This window comes from Megalops cyprinoides, chromosome 8 (genome assembly GCF_013368585.1).
Source record: "Megalops cyprinoides isolate fMegCyp1 chromosome 8, fMegCyp1.pri, whole genome shotgun sequence".
NCBI lineage: Eukaryota > Metazoa > Chordata > Actinopteri > Elopiformes > Megalopidae > Megalops > Megalops cyprinoides.
This window is the reverse complement of record NC_050590.1, coordinates 6,055,826-6,081,938: the sequence shown is the minus strand read 5'-3', so window position 1 is coordinate 6,081,938 and position 26,113 is coordinate 6,055,826. Positions and strand designations below refer to the sequence as shown.

The 26,113-nt window shown below is 46.5% G+C and overlaps 2 protein-coding genes across 2 annotated transcripts in view; one reads left to right on the top strand and one right to left on the bottom strand.

Moving 5' to 3' along the window:
* Positions 1-3,065: 3,065 nt before the first annotated feature.
* senp8 (SUMO peptidase family member, NEDD8 specific) lies at positions 3,066-6,440 on the bottom strand. Its single transcript, XM_036535502.1, has 2 exons — positions 6,376-6,440; positions 3,066-5,119 (listed from the first exon to the last, which is right to left on the bottom strand). The coding sequence occupies exon 2, from the start codon at positions 5,080-5,082 to the stop codon at positions 4,444-4,446; it is 639 nt and encodes a 212-aa protein (XP_036391395.1). The 5' UTR covers positions 5,083-5,119; positions 6,376-6,440; the 3' UTR covers positions 3,066-4,443.
* A 294-nt stretch (positions 6,441-6,734) lies between these two features.
* The window catches only part of myo9ab (myosin IXAb), a 171,574-nt gene continuing 152,195 nt past the window's right edge, over positions 6,735-26,113 (top strand). The window contains exons 1-2 of the mRNA XM_036535787.1: positions 6,735-7,099; positions 18,570-18,618. The gene's annotated coding sequence lies outside the window, so the exon portion shown is untranslated. The remainder of the gene's footprint in view (positions 7,100-18,569; positions 18,619-26,113) is intronic.

Here is a 26,113-nt window from a genome sequence, read left to right as displayed (position 1 = left end):
GTCCCGAATGATTTAAGTGTCTACATGACAGTAGTATATTTGTTTCCAAATTGGTACCATACAAAACAGACCAGGCATGTGTGTGACAGAAGTGCTTTTCAAAGGATTTTGCCTGTTACTCTGTCTGTAATACAGAGGAAGTACAGCCTTAATTAAATTTTCAATTATACATGCTTTCATTGGCCCACAGGGGAAAAACATCTGAAACTTTTTTTTCCCCAAGATGAATGGAGCAATGAGAATTTGATTAATGCACTATAATACACCAAAGCGCGTACAGACCTGTATAAGGAGGCCATAAATAAATAACCTTGAAAGTAATTGAATTGATGCTAAAATTAATTCAGAGATAAAGGAAGTTAATTAGAGCCCTTCTATACCAGCACTCCTCATCCTCTAAGCATATGTTATTTCCCCTCTCCCTCAATTCTTTCCATCTGAACTATATCTGGGTACAAAAAAAAAAATATATATATATATATATATTTTTTTTTTTTTTTTTTAAAGTATTCAAGAACTCACTAATGCTTTCAGACGTCAGTCAGGTCACATGGGGTTCATGCAGACTAGTGGAACCATTTCAGTTGCACTTAATCATGGTCAGTGCATACTCCAAAAACTCAGTATTGCCACAGTGCCCCATGGAACCTCTGTAATACTCAAAACTGATTGGCTGAATACATTTTAGCATGCCAGAGTTTAGCATACAGCAGCTCAGCACTAAAAGAGAAAGAACTTAAGATAAATCTGATAACCAGGTATTGGCAGACTCAGTGCATTTTAATATCAATGAGGAAGACAACAAATGTTTCATGCTTACATGGTGTCAGCACAACAAGTACAAAGCTGGACTAAATGAGGCATCTTCCCAGGAGCTGTGAGATGTTATGGCATTTATAATTCTAACTCAGTCCACCTAAATGCAATCAAAATAAAAATTCCCCAACCTTTAAGGATGAATTGTGAAGTTTGTTTCGCTCACTCTGACAAAACATCACATAACATGCCCAGTGATTACAAAGTAATTTGTTTTTTCATCAAACAGTTTAATTTGATCTAATGTCGGAAGAAACAAATGGTGCAGTTTTTCTAAATTTCTGCAGAAGACAAAGAAAATAGCCTCAAAACCCCAGTATGTCAGAGGAATATCGTAGCACAAAGGTTACCCAGAAATGAGGAGGCCAAGCTCAATCTGAATACCGACATGCTGGTATAAACTTACACTTTTCCCCCCAAATACAATTTATGGGCTGTGTTTATGATTTTAACGACCCCCTTCCAAACCAGGATATATAACCTGTCTAAGTTTCTAAAACACTTTAAGTATATAAAGGATATCTGCATCTGGATACCTGTGGGTAAAGGATATGCGAATCAGTATATTTTTGATAATACACCACAACAATGTACAGTTTTTGAAACGGACAAAAGTGATGTCATAAAGAGCAGGAACACTTTTAAGCTGTCGTCTGCGAGTACGATAGGGAGTTCAGGAAATCCGAGGACTTCAAAGGAATTGACCTGGGCTAGAACAATCCAGGTTGCCCATCCGAAAGCTTTTTGAAGTCTTTGGAATCGCTTCCCCACAGACGTTTCTCCCAGACTCATAAAACCTACAGCTGCCCAAGCTTCCCTCTTCAAGTCAGACGAAAGGCCTGAAGGGCCGAAGAGGTCCACTCAAACTATATGGTTTCCATGGTTTTTTGCCTGTCCTCACAATGGGTCTTGTCTGACATGGATTTCTGCCCCTCTGTCAGGAAAAGAGAGTGGTTTCTCCTAGTCCTGGCCTTACGTAATCAAACCTGCTGCTCATTGTTGCTTGTAACAATCCCCCTTTGCCCCGAGCTAATTTCTCAATAAGCGTTTTCATGCAAGACTTGTTTCTCTCCAGGCAAAATATGCTTGGGTGCAGACAGGATTACTTTTTCAAAATATGTGGTATAGACAAGTTTCACGGAGTTGGAAATCTACCACTCAAACGTTTAGAGTAATATATACAGGATGTACGCAGACACATCGTTATAACATTGAGAGGATTTCACATTTTTTTAACATTAAAAAAAAACATTCTTTGTATACATTAGAATTCTTTAGAAGCGACCCTGAGCAAAAAATCTTTGTAAACATGTAACAAGTGTTAGCATAAAGCAACATAAAGAAGCCAACAAAGAAACACTCAGCTTCACAGCTATGGCCTCAGTTTGTTACCTTCATGCTTTGCCTTTGTTGAACTGCTTATTGGTGATCTTTTACAAAAAATTGCCTATCGATAATCGTTTCCTTTAGCCACACAGAAAACCGGAAGTGCAGTACTAGTATTCTGGCCTTGTAACATTAAAGGAAATGCTTGATTTGATTTCCGGTGAAATCCATGCTCTTCAGCTTGTGCTCTCTTGGGAGTACATCACGCTGAATTTCCAGTTCATGAGAAAAACCACCAACACTTATATTCAAATCTGAGCTTTGACCTTCTTTACCTGCTTTAAAAAGTCAACCGTGCAGTGACTTTTTTTATTATAAATTGCATTTTTGTCTTATTGAAATGTCCACCATTGTCAAATCAAACTACTATGCATTCATCCAGATTTTTTTTGTTTTTTTCTTTAAATGCAAACTATATTGTTTCAAACAGTGCAAGTGAATTTGTTTAAACAGGCAGATATCACCAAATTTCTCATTATTGACAATTTATTATCAATTTATTAACAATTTAGTATTTTGAAGATTTTACTTTCAGTTGCCTTGTGATGTGACGTAAATGTGATGCTAGTTAATATGGTGCTTCCACCCATCTGGTATTCATGTAGGTATAACTGAAGACATTTACATATTACATATTTGATGCGTAAACACAGCTAAGTTGGCCAGAGAAGGTATTGGAGTTTTACCACAATTTATTATGTTACAACCTGAAGGTTTAATGCATTTTGATGGTTATTTCCCCAGAAATAAACAAAACATACTCAACATTTTAATGGAAGAAAAACAGTTTTATTGAAAAAGAAAACTGAATGATAAATAGAAAAGAGAAAAATCCAACTTGTATAAGTATTCATTCCCCCTGAGTTATTTTGCATTTCATACTTAATTACTCCCCCTTCTGCAGAAATTACAGCCTCAAGTCTTTAGTAGTACATTGTCACAAGGTTTTCACATTTTGCAGGTTTAATTTTTGCCCATTCTTCCGCGTTAACTGCTCTACCTGTTGCACATTATGTGGGGATCGGTGGTGTATGGCAATCTTTAGCTTCTGCCACAGATCGGGTCTGTTGGGTTTTAGTCTGGATTTTGACTTGGCCACTTGGAGACTACCAGACCCTGATGATGACATGCAACCCCTCAACATGGCGGTGCCAGAGCTCCACAGTGGGGACGGTGTTGTCAGACAGATAATCGGTGCCCTTCTTTCACCAGACACAGCACTCAACACTAAGGCCCATCAGGAATCATTATAGGTCTTTCACTGTTGTCCTTGGCCTCTTGATTGCTTCGTTGGCCAATGCCCTTCTCCCCCAGCTGCTCAGTTTTAGAGGATGACCTAGTCGATGAATATTCTGGGTAGTTTTGTGTTCCTTCTACTTCCCGATAATTGATTTCACAGTGCTTAGTGTCTTAGTCTTTTTGTAACCCTCCCTTGACTTGTGTCTGTCCACAACACTTTCCCCGAGTTGCTGGGAAAGCTCCTTTCGCTTCATATTTCCTTGTATGAAATGCCCAATAGTGCAACCTCACACAGAGAGGTGTATTTCACCTTACAAAGACAGGTGTGTTCAACCTAAACTGTTAACCACTCCAGTAACACACAGGTGGATACCATCCAACAAATTGTGTGAATTCTGAAGGAAATAAGCTGAGTCAGAGCTTATTTATTAATAGTATTACTAAGGGCTGAATAATTTTCCAATAAAGATTTTTAGGAGTTTTGTTTTTATTTTTTTCAGCCTCCATTTTTAGCACATTGAAAGTGTAGAGCAGATTGTGTGCATCAGAAAAAACCCCATCTAAATCCATAAACTTTCAGGTTGTAACAACAAAATATGGTGAACATCTGGGGTGTGTGTAAATACTTTCTCCAGCCACTGTATGTATACACTCAAGTAAGAGGCACCTTTCTCCTTTTACGCATTTAATATCTACTTTGGCACAGAATCTAGCTTTCAGAAACATGTCAGTTCAGAATTAACCAGAATCAAACAGCATTTCAAACCTGATGTTTTATGGATGCTAAATGTATGCGTTTTATTTCTGGGTACCAGATTCATTCTCAAGTATGAGGCATAGCTGTCATCCTCTTGATCTTCACCGTGTATAAATGCTGTGAGTAAGAATGTTTGTTTTGTCTGAAATCCCCCCTCCCCTTTAACTGAAAGTGTTAAAGCGCCTCTTTCTCTAAGGGCTCATGCTGGCTACTGTTGAGAGGGGAGGTCAGCAGGTCCTGGCATGTCACTCCTTGGAGAGTCTCCGAATGAGCCGGCACCACTCGGCACGCTTCTGCGTGATGTAGACGGGTGTTATGATCTGGGCGAGGGGGTTCGTGGAGTCCTCCTGCCTGGCCAGCTCGCACAGAGTCTCGGCGTTGCAGATGACGTACATGCCGCAGTCGTAGCTGTTCTGCTGGGCCGGCGCCGGCTCTTCGACGAAGGGCACTTTCCCGCCGGTCCCGAGGAAGGCCTCCAGCTTGCTGGCGATGCGGCGGGCGTGCAGCGAGTTGCTGCCGCTCTGGGAGTCGTAATGGTTGAAGCGGTTCCCGTCCCGCCGGTACAGCAGCAGGCTCCAGTGGGAGCCGCCGGCGGTCTGGTGGGAGTTGTCGTTGACGGCCAGGAAGACCCAGCGGCGGGCAGGCAACTCCAGTGGCTCCAGGAACAGAGCCAGCTCCTCCTGGCTTGAGGCGCACTTGATGAACTGCGTCACCTCTGGGCTGATGAAGCAAGCTGCCCCCTTTAGGCTCTTGAAGCGCTCTGTGGCGAAGTACTCAAAGGCAAACCCTATCACCTGGTCGTTGAGCCAGTGGGGACCTTCCAAAAGGGCCAAGTCAGAACGTCTGAGGAGGCTGTCCTGGTAGCTCAGCACCACTGGGTCCATTGTTGGAAGCAGGGAAGGGAGGCCAGGTAGTATCTACCTGGAGGATTAAAATCACCACAATTTGATGCAAACTGTGATTAGCTGAGGTGGAACAGACCCTACGACCTGTTGCCTGACCAGCAACAACATACAAGATTACATTTAAAAAGAATGAAAAATGCAGGACAATTATATTCAGCAGAGATAATTTAATCACATATTACGTTTAAAGAAACAAAAACGCTAGTCAATGGTTTTCCCAGTTTCAATTAGCTAATGAATCGCACAGGGGATTAACCTCGAGTGAAATAAAATGTCAATTTGTGGGTTCGCATGATATCGTACTTAAATCGCTCATCACCCGAGGGACACAGCGTGCACGCTCAGGAAGTGGCACTCCTTTACAGGCAAAAAATACTGCAGAAGACGTATTGCGATTTTACTGGTTAGGAAATGTGAAAACCTTTCTCCGTGTTTAACTGATATTTTTCTCCTGCTGTTCAGATTCAAAGTATCAATTTACGGTGAAAACAAACTGCCAACCACTAGAATCAGTTAGACAGCTAACTCAAATTTTGTGCCAAAAATTATCAAGGAAAATGAGTACTATTTTTTGTCAATCTAGCGCGGTAACTACTTATTTACATGTCATCTGGCCGAAAAACATCGGTTTAATTAAAGAAACGTTACTTGATCCAGTGACATAATATCGGGTGCAGCATACTAGGATTCTGGCCAGTAATTCAGAATTGAGTTCAGGTTATCTAAATTAACTAGTGTAGTGAACTAGCCAGCTATCGACTGATTCATCAAAAGCATCTCCCAGGTTAGCTAGCGAATTAACGGTGCAAACAACCCACATGGTATGCCAACTAGCTACCTGGCAATACAGTTTACTCGGTACCTAGCTCACTATCATAATTCAAAATATAAAAACGTAAAACACAGCTAGATAGTTACAATCAAAAACGGTTACTAGCCAGCATTTGCTATACAGAAACTGCTTTGGAATTTTTTTAAATCTCCTACAATGATACTAACTAAATTAGCTAGCCAGCTCACCGCATACAATTCACAATGTTCAGTGGCTAGTAACACAGACGGAGCCAGTTTGTACATCTATCGACTGCAAGCTACCTAATTGACGAACGTTAGAAAAATAGCTATAGAAGCTAGTTAATACGCAATGCAGTAGAATATCTCAAAGCTAGAGAGCTTGGGTGCAAGCATTTCGCACTGAGGAACAACGTTTATCTTTAGAGGAGTTCTACCTTTCCAGCGCTCACTATAAATTTTAAAAAAAATTACCCTTACCTTGCAAACACATTCAATAACGCAAGAAATTGCAATGATCGTGATTCCTCATTGCACGACCAGCCAGCGACGAGTAACGTAAGTTGGTCCTGCATAATTTCTCCACGACTGTCACGCTGTCAATATTTTTGCGACAGCACTGCGGGGCAGGCAGTGTTTTTCCCACGCATTGGGGCGACGCTGTTGATTGGATGCACGTTCACATTTCAGCCAATCCCCTGTTGAGGTTCTTTGCAAGGCCCCGCCCGCGTGGTTTCCTCTCTGCCCCGCAGATTTCGCCGTAGTTCCCTCCCTTCCCGTAGTTCCCTCCTCTACAAGATCGCCTGCCTTTCGGCCGCCACTACACCCTATGACAAGAAGTAGTGAGGGCGAGAACGCGCAATGCGCGATCGTGAGAGACTGCACTGATTAGCAGAAAAAAAAGGCAGTCAGCAGCGAACGTGACACGGGGAGAAGAGACTGACTTGTGTTATTTATGAAAAAAGAGAGGAAAATGGATTTTGTCTGAATTGCATCGCAGCGAAACCCTGGATTTTGACCACATTAGAACGGGAAAGGCGTTTCGAAGGGACGGTGCGAATAGCAATCTTATTCTCCCAAGATAGAGGATTTTAAATAGGACTTCTTGAGTGCTGTATTTGTAAGCAAGCATAGTGCGCGCCCTCTCCATCCGAAAAGAGTAGCTCGGGAGCGCGCAAAGAATTTGATTCGGGCAAGAGTAAAGGTAAGACTACCTCCAATTTTTATTGATTATGACTAAAACAGGGGGTGTCTGTAAACGCGTGAAAGAAGCCGTTCATCTGATAAACAAATGCGTGGTATTGACGGTAGGGAATTTTGAAATGCCATTCATCTCGCTGGCCGTGGTCTTATCCTTCTCCGTAGCTGGCTAGCCTATTTAACTCGCTAGTTAGGTAGCTAGCTGGCCAGCTCAACACCGAAACGTAGCTGTTCACAAGTATAACATCATCGAAAGTTCATTCTGAACACCCATATCTGGTAGCTATGTTGTGTGTTGTGGAAAATTTATTTTGACAACTAAATCACTTTAATCAATACATACATCTCGAGCTTTTGACAAATACGTAGCCAGCATTAGTTCCTCACAATGGTCAATGCAAGCGACTGCAAGCCAGCTAGCAAAATACGAAACGACAAACATTTGTGATACGACTGTCAACGAGGTTGTTGTTGTTAACGCCCCCTAGAAAACAAGATTTTTGACAAATAAACGCCGCACATGAAGAAATTAAGCAGGCAACTGTGACCGTGTGACGTATGCGGCTGGCTACTTTATCCTGACGGGCAGCATTCCGTAATGTACGGGTTGTAGTGGTAGTTACAGTGGGTAGCAAAATAAAAAGGAATGAGGAATTCTGTTAAAAGAATTACCCTATACATGTATTGCGTTCAGGTTGTTTGTAGTAATTACTGTCCACCCGAGAGGGCTCGTTTGACCTGGAGCATTTTGCTTGCAACATTTCTTTCCGTTTATTACAAATTAGCTACTTGCTCAGGGGTGCAGCGTAACAGTAGTTGCGGTCTTCGAGGACATGGTGCATTAGTGAAGCTGTTTTGTTCAGTGAAAGCAACACTGACCACAATCTGAGAGGACCGACAGAAGGTGAGGTGTTTTGGTGCAAGTGTCTGGTTCGGTGTCTAGGATGGAGAGGAGGGTGATGTCTGCATTTATTATTTATAAATGGTCAGTTGAATTCCATTCTAATGCAGGGGATGCGACGCAGTCCACATCTGGGAAGGTGTTAGACCGTTTGTGCTCGGGAATCATTGTTTTGATTGTAATTCGGAGGTTAGCTAATCATTTCGCATATGCGCAGCACGTCCCTCTCCCGGCAGAATTGCCCACTTTCCTGCCTTTCTCTCTGTGGTATTGGTGTTTTCTTTGTGTGAGCCTTTGGCATTGTTTGCCTGTTGGATAGTGTTGTCAGAGGTGAATGAGATTTTTTTTTCCTGCCCGTGGTGTGTGTGTTTCGGCGGGGCTGTCATCTACCGTTGCTAAATCCCGAGACTGCCACACACGTACTGGACATGTGTAACATGTTCTATAGGATCTCTCAGCAACAAAGAGTTTGGAGGGTATTTTCCTGACAGCATCATTATCGAGTGTTACAGTCTGTCTGAGCAAAGATTATGAAAACAGGTGGGAATGAATGTTTAGCAACTGAAAGTGCAGTAGGAGATATTGCCCAACCTACTACCGCTTATCAGACATTTAACTGACAGACATAGCATCCCTAGCATTTTAGGTATCTATAGAGCATAGTGTGACCAGTCATTGTGGTGGTGCTGATGGGAGGCATAGTCTGGACCGAGACGCTGTGTAGCCCAGCAACCGTACGTTTAAGTAAGTTGTGGATTCTGAGCTCAGTATTAGGCCTGTGTAGAGCCGCTCCAGGTGAGAGCTTTGCCTCCCGGACTATTGACATTCTCGCAGTCCTCCGGTGCAGCAGATCAGACTTGTCTGTAGTGGATGCAAATGGGAGTGAGAGGTCTGCAGAAGAGCTTCAGTGACTAAAATTCAATTACAGCAACTGGTTGGGGGAAAAAAAAAGAAAAAAGGAAAAAAAAAAACACCATGATTGTCTGTCCCCTAAGTGGACTGTTTAGTGTATTTATATCTGTGTTAGAATGGCTGCTTCTAAATGATGTGGTCATGTTCATAAACATTGTGGAATTCTTCGATTCACATACTTGAAAGTATATCAGGGACATAAACAAACCCGTTGATTTCGGTTACCCACTCAAGCCTGCATCATATAGATAGGTCTGAATGTCACGATCCCGTAGCAGTCAGTCTGTTTCGGGGCCACCAGCCACACCTCGATGACTATTCATTTTCTCCAAAAGAACAGCAGAGAGGCTTTTAGGGTGTAAGGAAGATAGAATTTTATCGGGACCCTAACACGGGATTACTGTGTTTTACTTTGTTTTGTTTTGATCACGGAGAGAATTAGTAATGTATTTATTTTGTGTCTTACATTTGATATATGAAGGTATACATTTGAACTGAATGTAGGTTGTTTGTTTGACTGATATTACATCATACAGCACCATTTACCCAGCTCAGTAGCTAAAAATGTGTGGGAAGGACAGTGCAAAACAGAACTGACTGGATTTTGCAACAGTATTAAAATCAGAAGAACCAAAAAGAGAGTAAGTAACCATAACATCCATTTTCGTGTGATGTTAATGCTTGTAGACCTTCTGGCGAACCACACCGAACGTGGTCTTTAAGTGGTCAGACTGGGAAAGCAGTCAGTCTCCGAAGCTGGAGATTACCAAAAATAATGTCGCTGATGCAGTAATGGAAAGAGTGAAACGAGGAGCAGGGAAGAGCTGGACAGCACCGTCCTGGAGACCCGCGGTCCCTCGCCGTAGTGAGCTGAAAGCAGTTGTGTGCTCTGTGATCATAAAGAGTTTCATTTTGGGCTGATGTAGGTAGGTTGCGGCTGCTGCGACGGCCACTGAAAATTCTAAACGAGACTTAGCACGACCAATTTTGCTATGAAGGATATTGTTCCCGAGGGCAACCTCATTGTGTTCAGAGGAGTGGAGATTAGTGACTTACCGTACAGTTCATAACCACATATAGCAGGCTGTGGTCAACTTAAAGACTAAAACGATTTTGGCTAAAACAATTTTGCTGTGGATTCAGTCTGTGTTTTTCTTTTTTTCCTGGTTAGCAGGAAACGTGGCTCCTCGCTTGTAAATGCTAAATGATAATCTAAGAACAAACCATCAAAAACCCCCAGCAGTGTTAACCACCTAAAGTTCATCTTGTTCTGGCGGATGTGTGGGTAGTCTTATTTTAAGATTGTTTGTCTGAATATAAGTCTGAATATAGCTGGTAATTAAACTAAATACTGTGTGTGTATGTGCGTGTATGTGTGTGTGTGTGTGTGTGCGCGCGCGCGCGCGCGTGCATGCATACATGTGTATGTATCTGTGTTTGTGCCCACTGGGCAACGAAAATCTCCTTGCATTTTGAAGTCCTTAATCATAAAACATTAAAGTTGTATAAAAATAAATGCAACTTATTAGTTCCTTTTTCTCCCCTGTTCAATATTATTGAGCTTGCGATGAGGGCACGGAAAACTGAGCAGATATGCTGGACACGAGCTGCACGACACGACATTGAATAACAGCAATAAAATCACGGTGGCTCTGCAGTCTTACCACGCAACAAGAGGGTGACATCACTCCTCCGCGGTTGTGTTGGGATGCGCTGTCCACAGAAGTGCTACACACCTAGATTAGGTCACTTCAGCGGGCATCAGATGCCTGCTTCTCTCTTACACTGTTTTTAAGATTTCTAACATAAAGAACCCAGCAAACACCACGGTCAAGCACTGACATATTCATGTTGTTGCGAAGAATCTTGTGTGCATCCTGTCTCAGAGGTTTATGCCCACAGTGCTTCTGCTGTGGCCATTTGTGGTGAAAGGAGAGGCCACACTTTACATTACAGTATTGTCATTTAGCGGACACTCTTATCCAGAGCGGCTTACATAGGTTGCAGTTTTAACATGTTATCCATTAATATAGCTGAATATTTACTGAGGCAGTTTTGGGTTAAATACCTTGCCCAAGGGTACAGCAGCAGTGCCCCAGTGGGGAATCAAACCAACAACCTTTTTTATTATAAGTGCTGCTCCTTACCACTATGCTACAAAGCTGCGCTACTTGAGTGTCTACATTTTGCTTTGATTCTAGCCATGCAGGTGCCTGCGATATGCCTTAACTGGACACTTCAGCGGTGAATCTGCGTCTGATTTTTAGCCAGCCTTCTGGTAGAACATTGTTACTGTAGTTACCAGACTGCGGACAGACACTGTCGCTGCCTTTTAATATTAAATTACACACGTCTTTGTGTAACTACCACAATATGAGATCAGCTCTTATTATCTCAGGTTATAAATTCCTGCTTGTGGATGTAGCAAAGAGTATGAGTTCTTTTTAAACTCCATTTTTCCGTTTTCCATACCTGAAGGTGTATCAGGGCCATAAACAAACTCGTTGATTAAGGTTTACCCCATTTAACAGAAGTCTGCATCATCTAGATATATGTGAATGCCACGGTTCCGTAGCAGTGATGGTCAGTCTGTTTGGTGGCCGCCAGCCACACCTCGGTGACTATTCATTTCTCTCAAAAGGAAAAAAAAAAGCAGAGATGTTTGTAAGGACATAAGGAAGATAGAAGCCTATTGTGACCCTAATATGGGATAACCCCTCTGGTCTTAGAACAACCTTGCCCCACTGAATAGTTTTCTGTCCCAGGTCTCTTCCTCTGTGCGCATGACAAGTCTCATGGCTGACTGCATTTTAAAGTGTTGGCCCCCTGATGTGATTGTGGGGCCTTGGTGAACGCTACTTCCTGTAAAAGCCATTATGGTATCTCTTCTAGCAGCAATTGGCCCTAATGGATCTACATTACGCTCCCAAAGTGCACCTTACAAGTGGAAGACCGGTTTGTGCCGCGGTCAGTTTCCCAGGCCCGAGTCCAGTAGGATAGATTCTCCTCCTGCATTGATCGTTATATCTGTTTATCTGCTTTGTTCCTTGAAGCACGTCTCAAAAGAGATGTTGTATGACATGACGTTCGAAGGAGGATGCGCTGAGCAGTATTGAACCTGTTAGGCCGTAGGAATTAGCCCGCTCCGCAAGTCTCCTTTCATCCTGAACACGCTTCGCATGCTTCAGTCTGGCACCAGTCCCTCAGTCTGCTGGTCTTTCATCTCCCACAATTCCTGTCACGTCGGAGACATTCTGTACTGGTTTGGGGAGTGTCACCAGTTTGATTTGTACAACTGAAAAATTACAAAGCGGACCACAGATGGAAAAACTTTCCATGAACTTGAAAGTGTTTTCAGATTAATTTTCCAACATTTCTCTCCATTTGCCAAGAAATTTTGGCAGCGATGCGCCCTCTGCTAACCACGAATAAACAACTCATAATATTTATTTAAACACGTCAACATTCACCCAAGCGGTTTATTTGTATGTATTAAACATTATCCCACTCTTTGTAAATAATTTGAATAAACCTCATGGTCAGACTTTGTGTGCTAGGCCATCTTTGAAGTCCAAATTTGTGAAGCTTACTTCAGATACTTCGCCACCCACTGCCCCCTTGGCTGCCCAAGGATGTTAGACTCATCTGATTGATTTAAGAACATACTTAAAAGGATGACGTTTCATGTGCTCGTTAGTAGTTTTGTGATATGAATAATTTGATATGATGAATGTGCCTTAGTCCTCCCAGTGGTTCTTCAAAGATGAGCATGAGTACTTGGGTATCTATGGAGAGTTGACCCCATAGATAACAAAATTCTTCCTCATGGATGTCCCAAGTTTGACCCTGGCGTTCTTTACAGTGCTATACTTAGCGATTGTGTTTTGGCCAAAAGGAAACGTTGAACCCAGAGGGTTGACTGGCTTTAGCTCTTACTGCTACAGAAAGTCCTCTCACCTGTGTTGAGTTTGAATTGCTCTGCTGCCACTAAAGCCCTGAAAGACTGACTGAAAAATAGTTTCCGCTCTGAGATATTTGAGGGAGTGCCAGAAGATGGAGAATCTGGATCTTTGGGATCTTTGGGATTCTTAAAAACAACCAAGTGGAACGCAGGGACGTGTGTTGGAAAGCCGTTCTGTAGGTATTGCGTGTCAGCGGCAGTCGGCACACGTGTGTGTCAGTGGAATGAGGTGGTGTCAGTAACATATAAAAGACGCTGTGAACGTAGGTGCTAAAAAGTTTATTTTTTCAGCTATGTGAAAGTATTTCCAGTGACATGGAAATGGTTGCACATGGTCTTTATTGACAGTTCCTCGCGTGCGTATGGCAGTCTGATGGGAACGGCAGAGGGAGTTGTGCTAGCTCAGATTCACCTTCATGGCTGTAGTCTGTTCGCCTGTGCTGCAGTGACATTAGTTCCTGTGTAACTGCGCTGCACTGGGGTTAGTTGAAGTTTGTTAGACTGCGCTGCAGGGAGGTTAGCTGTAATGTCTTTGACTGTGCTGCAGTAGCATTAGTTCTAGTCTGTGTGACTGAGGTGCAGTAAGGTTAGCTGACTGCTGCAGTATGTTAGACTACGCTGCAACAAGGTGAGCTGTAATCTGATTCGACTGTGCTATAGTCTTGTTGATTGCACTGTAGTGAGGTGGGCTGTAATATGTGCTGTAGTATGTTTGACTGCACTACTGTGGGGTTAGTTTCAGTCTGCTTGACTGTGCTGCAGTGAGCAGCTCTGCAACGTTTCTTGCAATGACGCCTCAGCGACAGCGGGTGACGAGGCGGCGAGGATGCTGCGTCCGCCCCCCTCCTGTGGGGTGGGTCGAGTGGCACCAGCAGGTGCTGGCACCTCATGCGCGGCCTTCAGCCCTCGGCTGAATGGGAGAGCAGCTGTCACAGGGCCCAGCGTTGAGCGTGCAGCGACGCTCACATCCCCTCCTCCTGTGCTCCTCAGCTCCTCAGTCACAGGGCCTCTGAGACCCTCCGTGTGACACAGGTCAGGAGTAAAGCCCCAGTGCCCCCTCGCCGTGTTTTGTTTGAGACCGCCGAGGAGCTGTCATGGTGCGCGAGCAGTGGTTGGGAGCCCTGGGAGAAGAGGATGCTGCAAAGATCAGGAAGACAATGGCCACCGGTTCGATAGGCTCTCTCCTGCTGTCCTTCCTTTCGTTCAGTTCCAGTGTGCGCTCTGACCCTGCAGCTCCGTTTCATTATACAGCATTTTGTCATTTAGCTGATGCTCTTATCCAGAGCAACTTACATAGGTTACAGTTTTATCCATTTATGCAGCTGGATATTTACTGAGCCAGTTCCGGGTTAAGTACCTTGCCCACGGGTACAGCAGCAGTGCCTCAGCGGGGAATTGAACCGGCAACCTTTCAGTTACGAGTCCTGCTCACTCTTTACCCTGCTACCCTGCTGCCTCATCAGGGAGGCCTCTGTATAACGGCACGTTGGATTACCAGTGCTTTATCATGCTGGCTGTTTAATGCTAAGCGCTGGGGGTGTGTGCAGGCGGCTCTGATGAGAGGATAACAGCTGAGGGTGACCGGGTCACTCTGAGGGCCGTAAATAGCCGGACGTGGCCATGCTATCTCAGTAGCGTCTCACCATGTGACCAGCCGCTAATCCCCCCCCCCGCTCGCTGCTCCTTCAGGGAGGTGGGTTCTTAATCCGATTTTTTTTCTTCCTCCCAAAACATCTCCCAAAAGTCAGTGACCTATGGATGCAAATAACCAGGTGCATACCATGGTAGGAGTGCTGGGAGGGCATCTCTCCCTCTCTTGCTTTTTAGAGGGCCCTGGCCACAGTAATTCCAAAACAATGGGTACTTGAATGGATTTGAGACAAAAAGTAGAATAACACGGAAAATAATATACTTCAGAATAAATGTGTTCCCTTCTCTACATGTCACTCTGACACAGGAGTTTTTGTCAGTCTTGCCTTGCAGGTACGTGATAGCTGCTGTACGAGCTGTTCGGTGATGCACTAAATTTACCCATCGCCCCCCTCTGGATTCTAGAATAGCCCGTTTCATTCTGGGTTTACAACAGTAGGATCGCCCCGCACCCGACCCAAGTGAGCCTCCCTGCCTGAAATTCTCAGCTGCTGCGAGCTGCCTCTGATATAGGCTGGCATATTTCACTGGCAATAATTACTTTTGCTCTCTCGTAGCCAACCGCCTGTTATATAGCTGTGTGTGGATGTTTTGACATCTAAAGCCCTGGTGTTAAGTCTACATGCTCCAAACACACACAGCAAATGTGCAGTAGCTAGCTAGCGCTAATCTTTTTTTTTTTTTTTTTTTTTTGTGCGGTGACTGTTTAATTGCTTTTTACAATGAAAAAAGAAATAGTTTTAATTGCTTTCCATGAGTCTCACAAGACAAAGGGAGACTTTTGGAATGGAAGTCCATCTCAGGTATGTAAGATCCCCCTTGGCAGTTGCTCGTGGGCTATCAGCTCTTCTCTCCTAACAAGTCAGTGTGGCGGTTTGGAGCGGTTGGCTCCCCTTTGTGCGCATTGGAGACGTGTGGGTAGTTTAAACAGGGCCAGCGCGTAGCCTGTGGGCTGAGATTCGAAACGGTCTGTGCGTGACAACAAGGATTCCTCTCACAGGCCGAGGGGGGAGTGAGCGTGCGCGGTTGTTATTGCTCTTGTGGAATTCAGACTTTGCTGTGGAGGCTCTTCCTTCTGTTAAAACCTTTATTTTTAAAATTGTGGAATCTGAGTACACCATCACACCCCCCCCATTCCCCCCCCCCCCCCCCCCCCCCCACCGTGAAGCTGAGAGAACTGCTGTCACTGTCTGATTATGGTGGTTGTGTCAGAGTGATCTGTGTCTGTCAATCTGGGTTCTGCTGTGTCTCTGGCCTGAGCGTCTGCAGACTCACAAGCAGAACTTTCCTCTTGTTTAAATTAGTCTAAACTTTTAATTACCCTTACAACGCGTGAGGAGGTCAGTTTGGAAACACATTGCACCAAAAGAAAAAGGGAAAAAAAAAGGCCTTTCAGAACACAACGTCCTCGGACGGGGTTGGCGCGGTTCCCCATGTCGAGGCGAACGTTAAAGAAGATTCCAGCGGTATGCTTCCTCTCGCTGTGGTTGGCTGATTGGGGCCGTTGCTGGCAGGGATGTGTTCATTTGTTTGACAGTTTGAGTGGTAGTGTGTGACACTGCTGCAGGAGAGACGCTCTTCCCTACAAAAGCTCGCGGGTAATCAGAAATCAAATCCTCCGTTTCAAATTAGCACCGTGTAATTTAGGTTTCCAGCGGTGCCCAATAATTTTGCATTTCTCAAAAAGGGTCGGTCTCTTTGAGGAATTTCCTTTTCGTGAGACTTCCCAGGCTTCAAAGGGAAACGCAGACAAAACTGTACGGGCCACGTGACTGTTTATTATTCTGTTTAGATTTATTCCATCAGAGCAATAACAAGCGCTTTGCTGTTTGCAGTATAGCAGCTCACCCCGCCTGGTGTGGACGCAGGATAGGGCAATGGCTGATCTCTGGTCAGTTATGGGGCAGTTGCAGGAGAGGGCAATGGCTGATCTCTGGTCAGTTATGGGGCAGTTGCAGGAGAGGGCAATGGCTGATCTCTGGTCAGTTATGGGGCAGTTGCAGGAGAGGGCAATGGCTGATCTCTGGTCAGTTATGGGGCAGTTGCAGGAGAGGGCAATGGCTGATCTCTGGTCAGTCATGGGACAGACGTTGGTAGACGATAGTGGCTGATTCCTGGTCAGTCATGGGGCAGTTGTAGGAGAGGGCGATGACTGATCTCTGGTCAGTTGTGGGGCAGTTGTAGGAGAGGGCGATGGCTGATTCCTGGTCAGTCATGGGGCAGTTGTAGGAGAGGGCGATGACTGATCTCTGGTCAGTTGTGGGGCAGTTGTAGGAGAGGGCGATGGCTGATCTCTGGTCAGTCTTGGGGCAGTTGTAGGAGAGGGTGATGGCTGATCTCTGGTCAGTCTTGGGGCAGTTGTAGGAGAGGGCGATGGCTGATCTCTGGTCAGTCTTGGGGCAGTTGTAGGAGAGGGCGATGGCTGAACTCCGGTCAGTCATGGCTGAGCAGGGGTGGAGGCAGGCCAGTTGCCGGGGTGTGGTGTGGCAGGGCAGATCCCTGCTAGCTGAGGTGGAGCATTTCTATGACCAGAGCGTAATTACAGGGGCAGTCTGGGCCTGGACAGACGCACAGACACACAGACCCACCCTCACTCTCACCTACACACACTGCCAGAGCCGGCTGGGCCAGACACCCGCCCCTCTGCCCGTACCCTCCTTTTATTTCAAACACGCTGCCGATCAGCTAAACCCGTTTGGACAAGGAAATAGGTATCAGGGGGATTTTTCTTCTAAGAAACTGCACTGGAAAATAATCTCGTAAGGCCCTGTTTCGCATAATTCGCCACGCTCGAACCCTATCATTTCGTTTTCTGCAGATTCAATCCAAAAATAACCATCAATTTTACTAAGTGTTGGTCCACAAGAAAAGCTTGGAAAGTAAAAAAAAAAAAAATTGGTCCACCAACATACAGCGGAAATATTCCTCTGTGCTCTTCCGATGTGGTGTAATCCAGTAAGGTTTGTGAGGAGTGCCAGGGTTTCATCCAGAGCTTGCCTTGCCAGCCTCAGTGCAGTGGACAGACACAGACACGCTCATGTCACCTCAGCCTAGGGGGAGGATACAGGGAGGGAAAGATCTGACTGACTATCCAGCAGCTCACTCAGTCATAGTCACTCAGAGGTGCTTGATTAGTCTTAATGAACTCTTCTGTGTGCCCACCGCTCTTCTCATCTCTGTCTGCGTGTGTGTGTGTGCGTGTGTGTGTGTGCGCGCATGTGTGCATGCGTGTGTGTGTGTGTGTGCGTGTGTGTGTGCGTGTGTGCATGCGTGCGTGCGCGCGCGCGTGTGTGCGCGTGTGCGTGCGCATGTGTGTGTGTGTGTGCGTGTGTGCATGCATGTGTGTGTGCGTGTGTGCGTGCATGTGTGCGTGTGTGAGTGCGTGTGTGAGTGCGTGCGTGTGTGGCATTTTTTTAAAGGGTGTAATTGGTGGTAATTTCACCAACAGCCTGATAAATATCCCTCTTTTAAGCACACTTGATGAATCACATTCTTCCATTGTAAGAAGCAGAGGGTCGGTCTCTTTAGAGGCATTGGGAGTGAGAGCGTGGTCCCCTGTGAGGTGTGTGATGGGTCTCTGAAGAGCTCCTGAGCCCTCCGATATGGAGCCTCTGATTGGCTGTGCTGACCGGTGAATGCTTCATCGGACAGGTCTGCTTAAATCATTTGGGTCGTTCGGCTCCCGTTTGTTCTCGACCTAGACCCTGTCTGATCCTGTCCTATCATGTCCCTTTCTGATCGATCGCCTGAGCAAGCTGTCTGGGTTCCTCCTGGGCGCCTGCTTTTTTTTTTTTTTTTTTTTTTTAGAAAAGTCGCATCTGTCTGTATCGCACTTCATTCGCTGGCTTCGATTCTGTACTTCATGTTCCAGCGGCTGCACCCGCTAACACCACAGGTCGAAAAGCACGGTGATCTGTAAATGACAGTTGTCTTTCTTTTAAAACGTGACAGTTGTCTGAGCTTCATATAATGGCTTTCAAAACAGACACTTCATCAGACACCAACACTGAAGCCCTAATCTTTCCTCCTATTGGTTGTTCCTCATTCCAGGTCCAAAAGGCCGGTCCCGGGGGGGCTGAGGTCAGACGCAGTGTGAAAGGTGAGCCCACTGGGGTGTTCCTCTCCGGTCTCTGCATTTACTCTCATATTTTTACTGTCATTTAGCTCTTATCCAGACAGACTTGCATAGGTTGCAGTTTTTTCCCCATTTGTATATCTGGATATTCACTGAGGCATTTCTAGATGAATTACGTTGCCCAAGGGTACAACAGCAGTTCTCCCAGCAGGGAATCGAACCAGCAGCCTTTCAGTTACGAGTTGTGGGTGAAGTGCCTTGCCCAGGAGTACAACAACAGCCTTGGGTACAACAGGGTACAGCAATATGTAACAGACACTCTTATCTAGAGCGACTTCCATAGGTTACAGTTTTTACCTACTATGCATTTATACAGCTGGATATGGGGCAATTAAGTACCCGGGGTGTTTCTCTTGGGTCTAGGACAGGGATGAGGGAGGCACTGCAGAAGAGGGTCCTTGCATTTATTTGTGTATTTTTATTGTCATTTATCTAATGCTCTTATCCAGGTGAACTTGCATAGGTTACAGTTTTTTCCATTTATACAGCTGGATATTCACTGAGGCAGTAGTGGGTGAAGTATCTTGTGCAAGACTACCACAGCAGCCTTGAGTACAACAGTACAACAACATTTAACGGATGCTCTCATCCAGTGTGACATTAGTACATTAGTTGAAATCTTTCTCCCATTCATGTGGCTGGATATTTACTGAGGCGATCGTGGGTTACAAGCCCTGAGCATTACCTCTTTGCCACACTGTTGCCCCGTCGTATTGCGGTGATGTGGAAACCTACAACGAGCACTGCATTGACCGCTCTGGAATCGAACGGCGGCTTTGTTTCGGTCTCATGAGCGGCACGAGGTGAGAACTCGCACCCCTGCGCGAAATTCTGAATCCATACACCCTGGAGTTTTCATAGGAGAACACGAACTCGGGCACATGGCTGTAAAAATCAGGGTCGAAGCAGGGAGGTGCAGTCACATGACCGGCACACTCGTCCACCCGCTGCGGGGGGGGGTCACATCCTCCGGGACACCCTCTTCTCTCTGCGCCCTCACAGGCAGAGCAACGTGAAGCGCTACCTGTGGAACGAAACAGCCTCCCCCTGTTTGAGCTTAACTACGGCTCTGATTTCCACCGCAGTCACCTTCCATATCCGTGATGTGATTAGACTGCAAAGCAGAGGGATCCTCTCAAAGTCTGAGTTAGATCTGTGCTCTGCCTTTATGTTTCTTGAATGTTGACTCTCTTACAGAGAGAGAGAGAGAGAGGGTGGTAGAAAGAAAGAGAGAGAGGGAGAGCGAGAGAGAGATAACGGAGAAAACTATCCACCCCAGAGTCTTTTGTAGAGCCGAATCTCAGATGAAGCTCTCGTTCGTTTGAGCTCGACTTCAAAGGGTTTCCCCCGTCCGCGCGGGACCGGCGCTGATTGGCGCTGTCACAGTGCAGCGAGGCCCACAGGAGGACATGGCACTCTGCAAGCCACAGGCTGCATTTGGAGGCCGTGTAGCACATTGGTCAGGAGCAGGGCTTGTGGGGGTTGCTGGTTCAGTTCCCCGCTGGGGCGCTGCTGCTGTAGCATTGGACAAGGTACTTAACCCACAGCTGCCTCAGTAAATATCCAGCTGCATCAATGGATAACATGTATAAACAGTAACCTAAATATATAACTATGGATAACAGCATTACTAAATGGCAATAATGTAGTGCAGTGTAATGTTCCAGAGATGTGTGTTGCAGGTGTCTCTCTCCCCTTCACTGTGGGGGTGTTCTTTCATTTGGGGGGGGACTGCGTGTCTCTGCATACAGCTGTTATGTTTATGATATATGGAGTCTGGAACGTGGTCACAGTTGTGTCTGTGTCACAGAGAGAAGACAGGAGAGCCTGTAGGAGTGTATGGTAGAGAGTGACAGCCAGAGCAGGTCATGGTGATAAAGGGGGTGAGCTAATGAGAGATGTACGCAGGAGACAGTGACAATGTCTCCTTTCCAAAGAGGACGCTGCCCAGATGTGCTCGCTTGCGCAAAATTTTAGCACATTTGTTGGAGGCGAAGCCTTTCGCTTCCCGATATTCTGGGGAACCTTTTGTGAGTAATCTGTGGTTTTGTGAGCGCTGGGAGGCTCCTCTGGCATCTTATGTCCAGACGGCAGCTGCTGTGTCTGCCTGTAAAATCACAGGCTGGCCGTTCGGCTCTGCTGGCTGTTTATTCTGTTAAAAAAAAAAATAATAATAAAAAACCCAGCCCGCCTCGACAGACGACACGGTCAGGGATCCAAACGGGGAGGAGGGGCCGAGGAGCGGACCACACCGCGGCCGGTAATGTGTCGCTTGCCGCAGTCCGGCCTCGTGGCAGCCGGCCGCCCCAAGAACAGGAGCAAGTGTTAGCACCTCCCGGTGGGTGTGAACCTCGCCTCGGCCGTGTGCAGCATGCAGACTCTGGACGCTGCTTTTGCGTCTGGACGCCGTTGGACTGTTCTCGCGGTGCGATGGGTTTGGCGTGAGCTCCGCCTGCCTGCCGTCCGTTCTCGTTTTCCCCTCGGCTCGCTTTATTGGCTTTATGTAACAGGCGCGTGCGCTTGGCAAACTGAAGCAGCGGCGAGGAGACAACTGATCAGCAGTACAGTAGTACGTACAACTTGACAATTGGCAGTGAGACGATGAGCCATTGTGATAAAACCTAAAATAAAAATAACGAAATAACCCGCACCCTCCCTCTCTCCCTAACGCTGTTTCTCACTCACTCCCTCCCTGTCTCTTCCTTTTGCACCCTAGGTCCCTCTCTCTTTCTCACCTCTCTGTCTCTCACTCCCTCCCTGCCTCTCTCCCTCTCTCCCTCTCTCTGCCTCTCTCATTCTGTCTCTATCTCTCCCCTCTCTTCTCTCTTTGTCTCCCACCACCACCCTCCCTCTCCCTTCCCCTCTCTCACCTCTTTCTCCCTCTTTCTCCCCTCTCTCTGTCTCCCACTCCCTCCCTCCTGCTCCCTTCCCCTCTCTCACCTCTTTCTCCCTCTTTCTCCCCTCTCTCTCGCTCTCTCCCTCTCTCCCTGTCCCTTACCCTCTCTCCCCTCTCTCTCGCTCTCTCCCTCTCTCTCCTCTGCCTCTCCCTCTCCCCCCTCGCTCCCTCCCTACCCTCTGAGTTGATCAGGTCTTGGTGGTTTCTCACTCTCGTCTTGACGCCCCAGTTTCCCAGCGGTGGCGGCGGTGGGGCTGCAGGCTTTCGGGTGGAAAGGAAAGGCTGTGAAAGGCAACATGAGGCCCCCCCACGCGTGTCTGAGACTCCCGCTGTGGAAGGACGAGGGCCGATGACACCGTCTGCCCGAGGAGTAATGGACGCAATTAGTAGCCCCTCACTGCCTTTCACACGTGCAAGGCACACTCCCTCCTCAAACCCATTAACTCCTTGCAAGGTCACGGCCATACATGTTTTTTTGTGGTCCTGCCGTTTTTTTTTTGTGTTCTTTCTTGTTTTTACTGAATTACCCCTGACCTGAGAGTTTCAGGTCTGTTTGTCTTCAGCGGAAAATGAGACTGGTACCTTGGGTGGCGGAACTGCCGAGCACCGCTGCAGCCGTTTGGAGGGAAAAGTGATATGGATGCTCTGACCTAGAGACTCTGGGCGTCATGGGTCGGGCAAACTGAAAACAGCTTGTTTTGCGAGGGACCAGTGGGGCTGCCCCCTTTCAGCACACTTCTCACGATGGCGGCATGTTTCACAGTGCGGTGAAAATGACAGTAAATAATACTGTGGAGGGGCAGGCGTCTGCCCCACATGCTGAGAGGGTTCCCACGATGAGGGTCGCTCTTTGAGACCTCATTTACGACATCCCCGATGGCAGTTTTGCTCCCATACTGCGGCGTAGTGCGTGTGGTTTCGAGATGGGGACATGGGTAGGTCTGCTGAGGCTCCCGTTGGACTCCTTCCCGGTTGGAGTTGAATTCGGGTAGGAAGACGAATGCTTATGGTCAGCGCCATACCGCAGGGCCGTTAAGGGCTTGCCCTGGTTTGTTTTCCAGGGCAGTGGAAAAGAGTAAACGGTCTAAAATGGAAACACGCCGTTGGAAACATTGGCACTCCTCTCGCCCCCTGGGGGCCAGCTCCCCCAATTTGTTCAACCGATGAAGCGTCTCCCTGGAAGTTCATTAGTGACCCCCGGCGCCCCCGAGCCTTTGAGAGAGCACAGCCCGGTTCTGTCACTGCGCCGGTACCAGAACACTCCGGCCCTGGCCTCTCTTTTACCCCTGTTCTGTGGGAGAGGAGAGGCCCCCGCTTTTTGGATGCCTCAGCTTGTCCACTCTGGGTCAGATCTAATCTGGTGGTACAAATCAGATTGAAATCAATGTTTTCTGTCTGGCGGAGAGAGAGTGTCGGCCAGCTGCCCTGCCTCAGAACGGAAAAACCGCAAGTGGATCGGGCTGGTGTGTGTTGCGCCTCGGTACAGACAATCCCAACTTCCTGCAGTGCCAGGCCCTTTTTTTTCCTCCCCAGAAAGAGGCTTAGCTTTGAGGAAATGAGTGAAGCTGAAACCCTGGCTGTTGTCTCGCGCAATCCTGGGTGCGTTTGGGTTAGACTGTGACCTTTCTCTACACTGACTCTCAAGGCCTCGGGCCTGGACACGGTGTGGCTCCTGTCACATGACACAAAGGAAACGTTGCCATTGGATGGTGCCTTCATATTGTCCAAGTTACTGTATGTGTCGTAGAGGTGTGTAGGACCAGGCCGAAAGCTATTTCAAACAAATGAGACTCCGACTCGGGTTTTAGTGCAAAACAGTTTGCAGTTGCCAAAGTATTTTTGAAAAAGGGTGCAGGAAGGTGCAGATGCCTGTTACGTAAAAGAAAATGATGACTGGGCCAAAGTTTTACATGTCTGAACACAAATCCACTCTGTATCTGGTGACTTTTTTTCCTCATATCCACACTGTAAACAAACTGGGTAGCAGATAGTGGAAGCTGTGTGTTCCTGAATCGGAGAAGCAGAGCAAAAAATCAACATGGTATAGTAGGATGGCCATGTAGCTTATTAAACAACATTTCCCAGGTGTGTGTTCCTACTGACCCAGGAGAAGTTTCAGCCGCAACCTTGTGACTGCTTTTGCACTGATGTGTACTGTCTCAGAGCTTAACAACCATTAGAGCCACTTGTCCTTGTCCTTGTTCCTTCATATTACATGAAATTACATTACATTATTGGCATTTAGCAGATGCTCTTATCCAGAGCAATGTACATCAGTTACAGTTTTTTTTTAAATTTTTTTATTAAACGATGTTATCCATTTATACAGGTGGATATTTACTGAGGCAATTGTTGGTTAAGTACCTTGCCCAAGGGTACAGCAGCAGTGCTCCAAGTGGGGAGTCGAACAGGAAACCTTTCGGTTACGAGTCTTGCTCCTTATCCACTATTCTACTCTGCCGCCCCACATATATTCAGTAATATGAGGGAGTACCAACAGCTCTGCTACCCTGGGTGCAAGAGCAAATACAGCGACCGTAATTACTGTGGAAAATACAGGCCCACGCTGGGGAGGGGGATGTAGGGAATGCCTCTTGAGTTTGGCCCTCAGCTTGCTGCTAGCTTGCTTTAGCGTTTGTTTGTGTTTTTAGCATAGAGCTTAGAATGATCTTGAGCTATAATTGGACGTATATTTTATTGAGGTCAAGTATTCATCAGGAAATAATAATTTTCAGGAAATGACCCAAACAGCCTTGAAGTGCCTTCTCTGGAAAGTTCATTCTCTTCCCTCCCCTCTCTCTCTATCTCTCTCTCCTCTTTTTCTCCAACGGCCTTTTTTCACTCTCTGTGACAGTGCTCTCTCTCTCTCTCTCTCTGTCTCTCTCTCTCGCTCTCTCTGTCCATAACAGCTCCCTCTGTCTTTGTGCTGTGCTTTTAGAGCAGGTGTATGAATGCAGTGTTGCCAGTTAGTGAGAGAGAGAGAGAAAGAGAGAGAGAGAGAGAGAGAGAGAGGAGCACATGTTCCTTTGCAGTCACATCTTTAAAGAAGAGCTGAGTCCTGGCATCTGCTGTCTGCCTGGCCTGGATGCGCAAGTGTGTGTGTGTGTGTGTGTGTGTGTGTGTGTGTGTGTGTATGGCAGAGAGAGTTGGCTGTGTGTGTGTTTGTTTTTTTTTTGTTATGTGTGTGTGAGAGTGACTCTGCATTTGTGTATATTTATGTGTGTGTGTGTGTGTGTGTGTGTGTGTGTGTGTGTGTGTGTGTGGCAGAGAGAGTTAGCTGTGTATGTGTGTGTGTGTGTGTGTGTGTGCGCGTGTGTGCACGCGTGTGTGACTGGGCGTGAGCGTGGTAGGCAGTGTGTCTGCGGAACAGAGTGGGCTGTCCTGCCCCCACCCGCCTTTCAGTGCTACTTGCCCCGGGGCTAGGCCCTGCTGAGTCCAGCCGCTTGTCCTAATGGCTGAGATTCTGAAGGGGAAATGGAGTGTTCATAATTCGGGCCACTGATAGCTCCCACCTCCCTGTGTCTCCTCCCTCCCCTCCCTTTCTCTTGCTCCCTCCCCGCGATTTGTCGTAAATGAACCCTTCTGATCTGAGGTCAGTCTGCCTGGAAGGACAGCGCTGGGTTGCTCTTTTGGGTGCCAGCTGCTCGCTGCTCTGCCCTGCCTCTGGGTTTGGCCTGGTCTCACCCCAACACTCAAACTCAAACCCTTTGGGGGGGCGGAGAGTAGAACACAATTGGTTGGTTGCCGTGGCAATCGCTCTTTCTTCTTTATGACGTCACCGAAAAAGACGTGAGCTGCGTTGCTCTTTTTTTTGTCAAGCCGTGTTTAACGTTGTGGTGCAAAGCGGCGAAGTAATGGCAGAATTGCGGCGGGTAGCTTGAGGAGTCCAGCAGCTTCTAGGTGCAAATGTGAGGTCTCTCTGAGCAGAATTGCAAAGTACTCTAACAGTTAGCCTTTGACTTTCATAGAATGGCACGCCAAGTGAATTTGCAAAACAAAGCAGATGCTGTCACCACTTGTAAAACCAGAATAGTGGACCAAATTCTCTTTGTCTCTTTGTATGTGTGTTCATTAGCTCTGTCTAAATTACCTGGGCTTTCAGCAGCTGTTTTGCAAGCTATCTGGTTATAGATGGAAACAGGGAACTGTTCATCTTTTCCCACTCTATGTTTAATGGCCAGTGTTTTCAGTGATAACTCAAACTTGTGACGTGTCTCTGGTTTGTCCTTTCAGGCTCTGTTCTTCCATATGGTTATGTTGATAGCCCTCTTCCTGTTTTGACATTGGGTATTCCCAGCATCCTTTGCTGTGTCTCTGATGTGACGTTTATGTTTAGGGCTGAACTGCTCATGGACACACAGTGCAACAAAACATAAGCAGGCAAGTGGCCTTCTGTTGTCTCACAAGCTCTGAGATATTCCAGACTAATTATGAGAAACACTTGGGAGTGTGAAAGCTCTGGTGGAGAATTAGAGGAGATTTATTTTTCTTGTGAACACAGAGAGCTTGTTTCTGTCTTGGTCTGTTCGAGCTGGTTCAGACAGGGGCTGTGTATCGTTGATA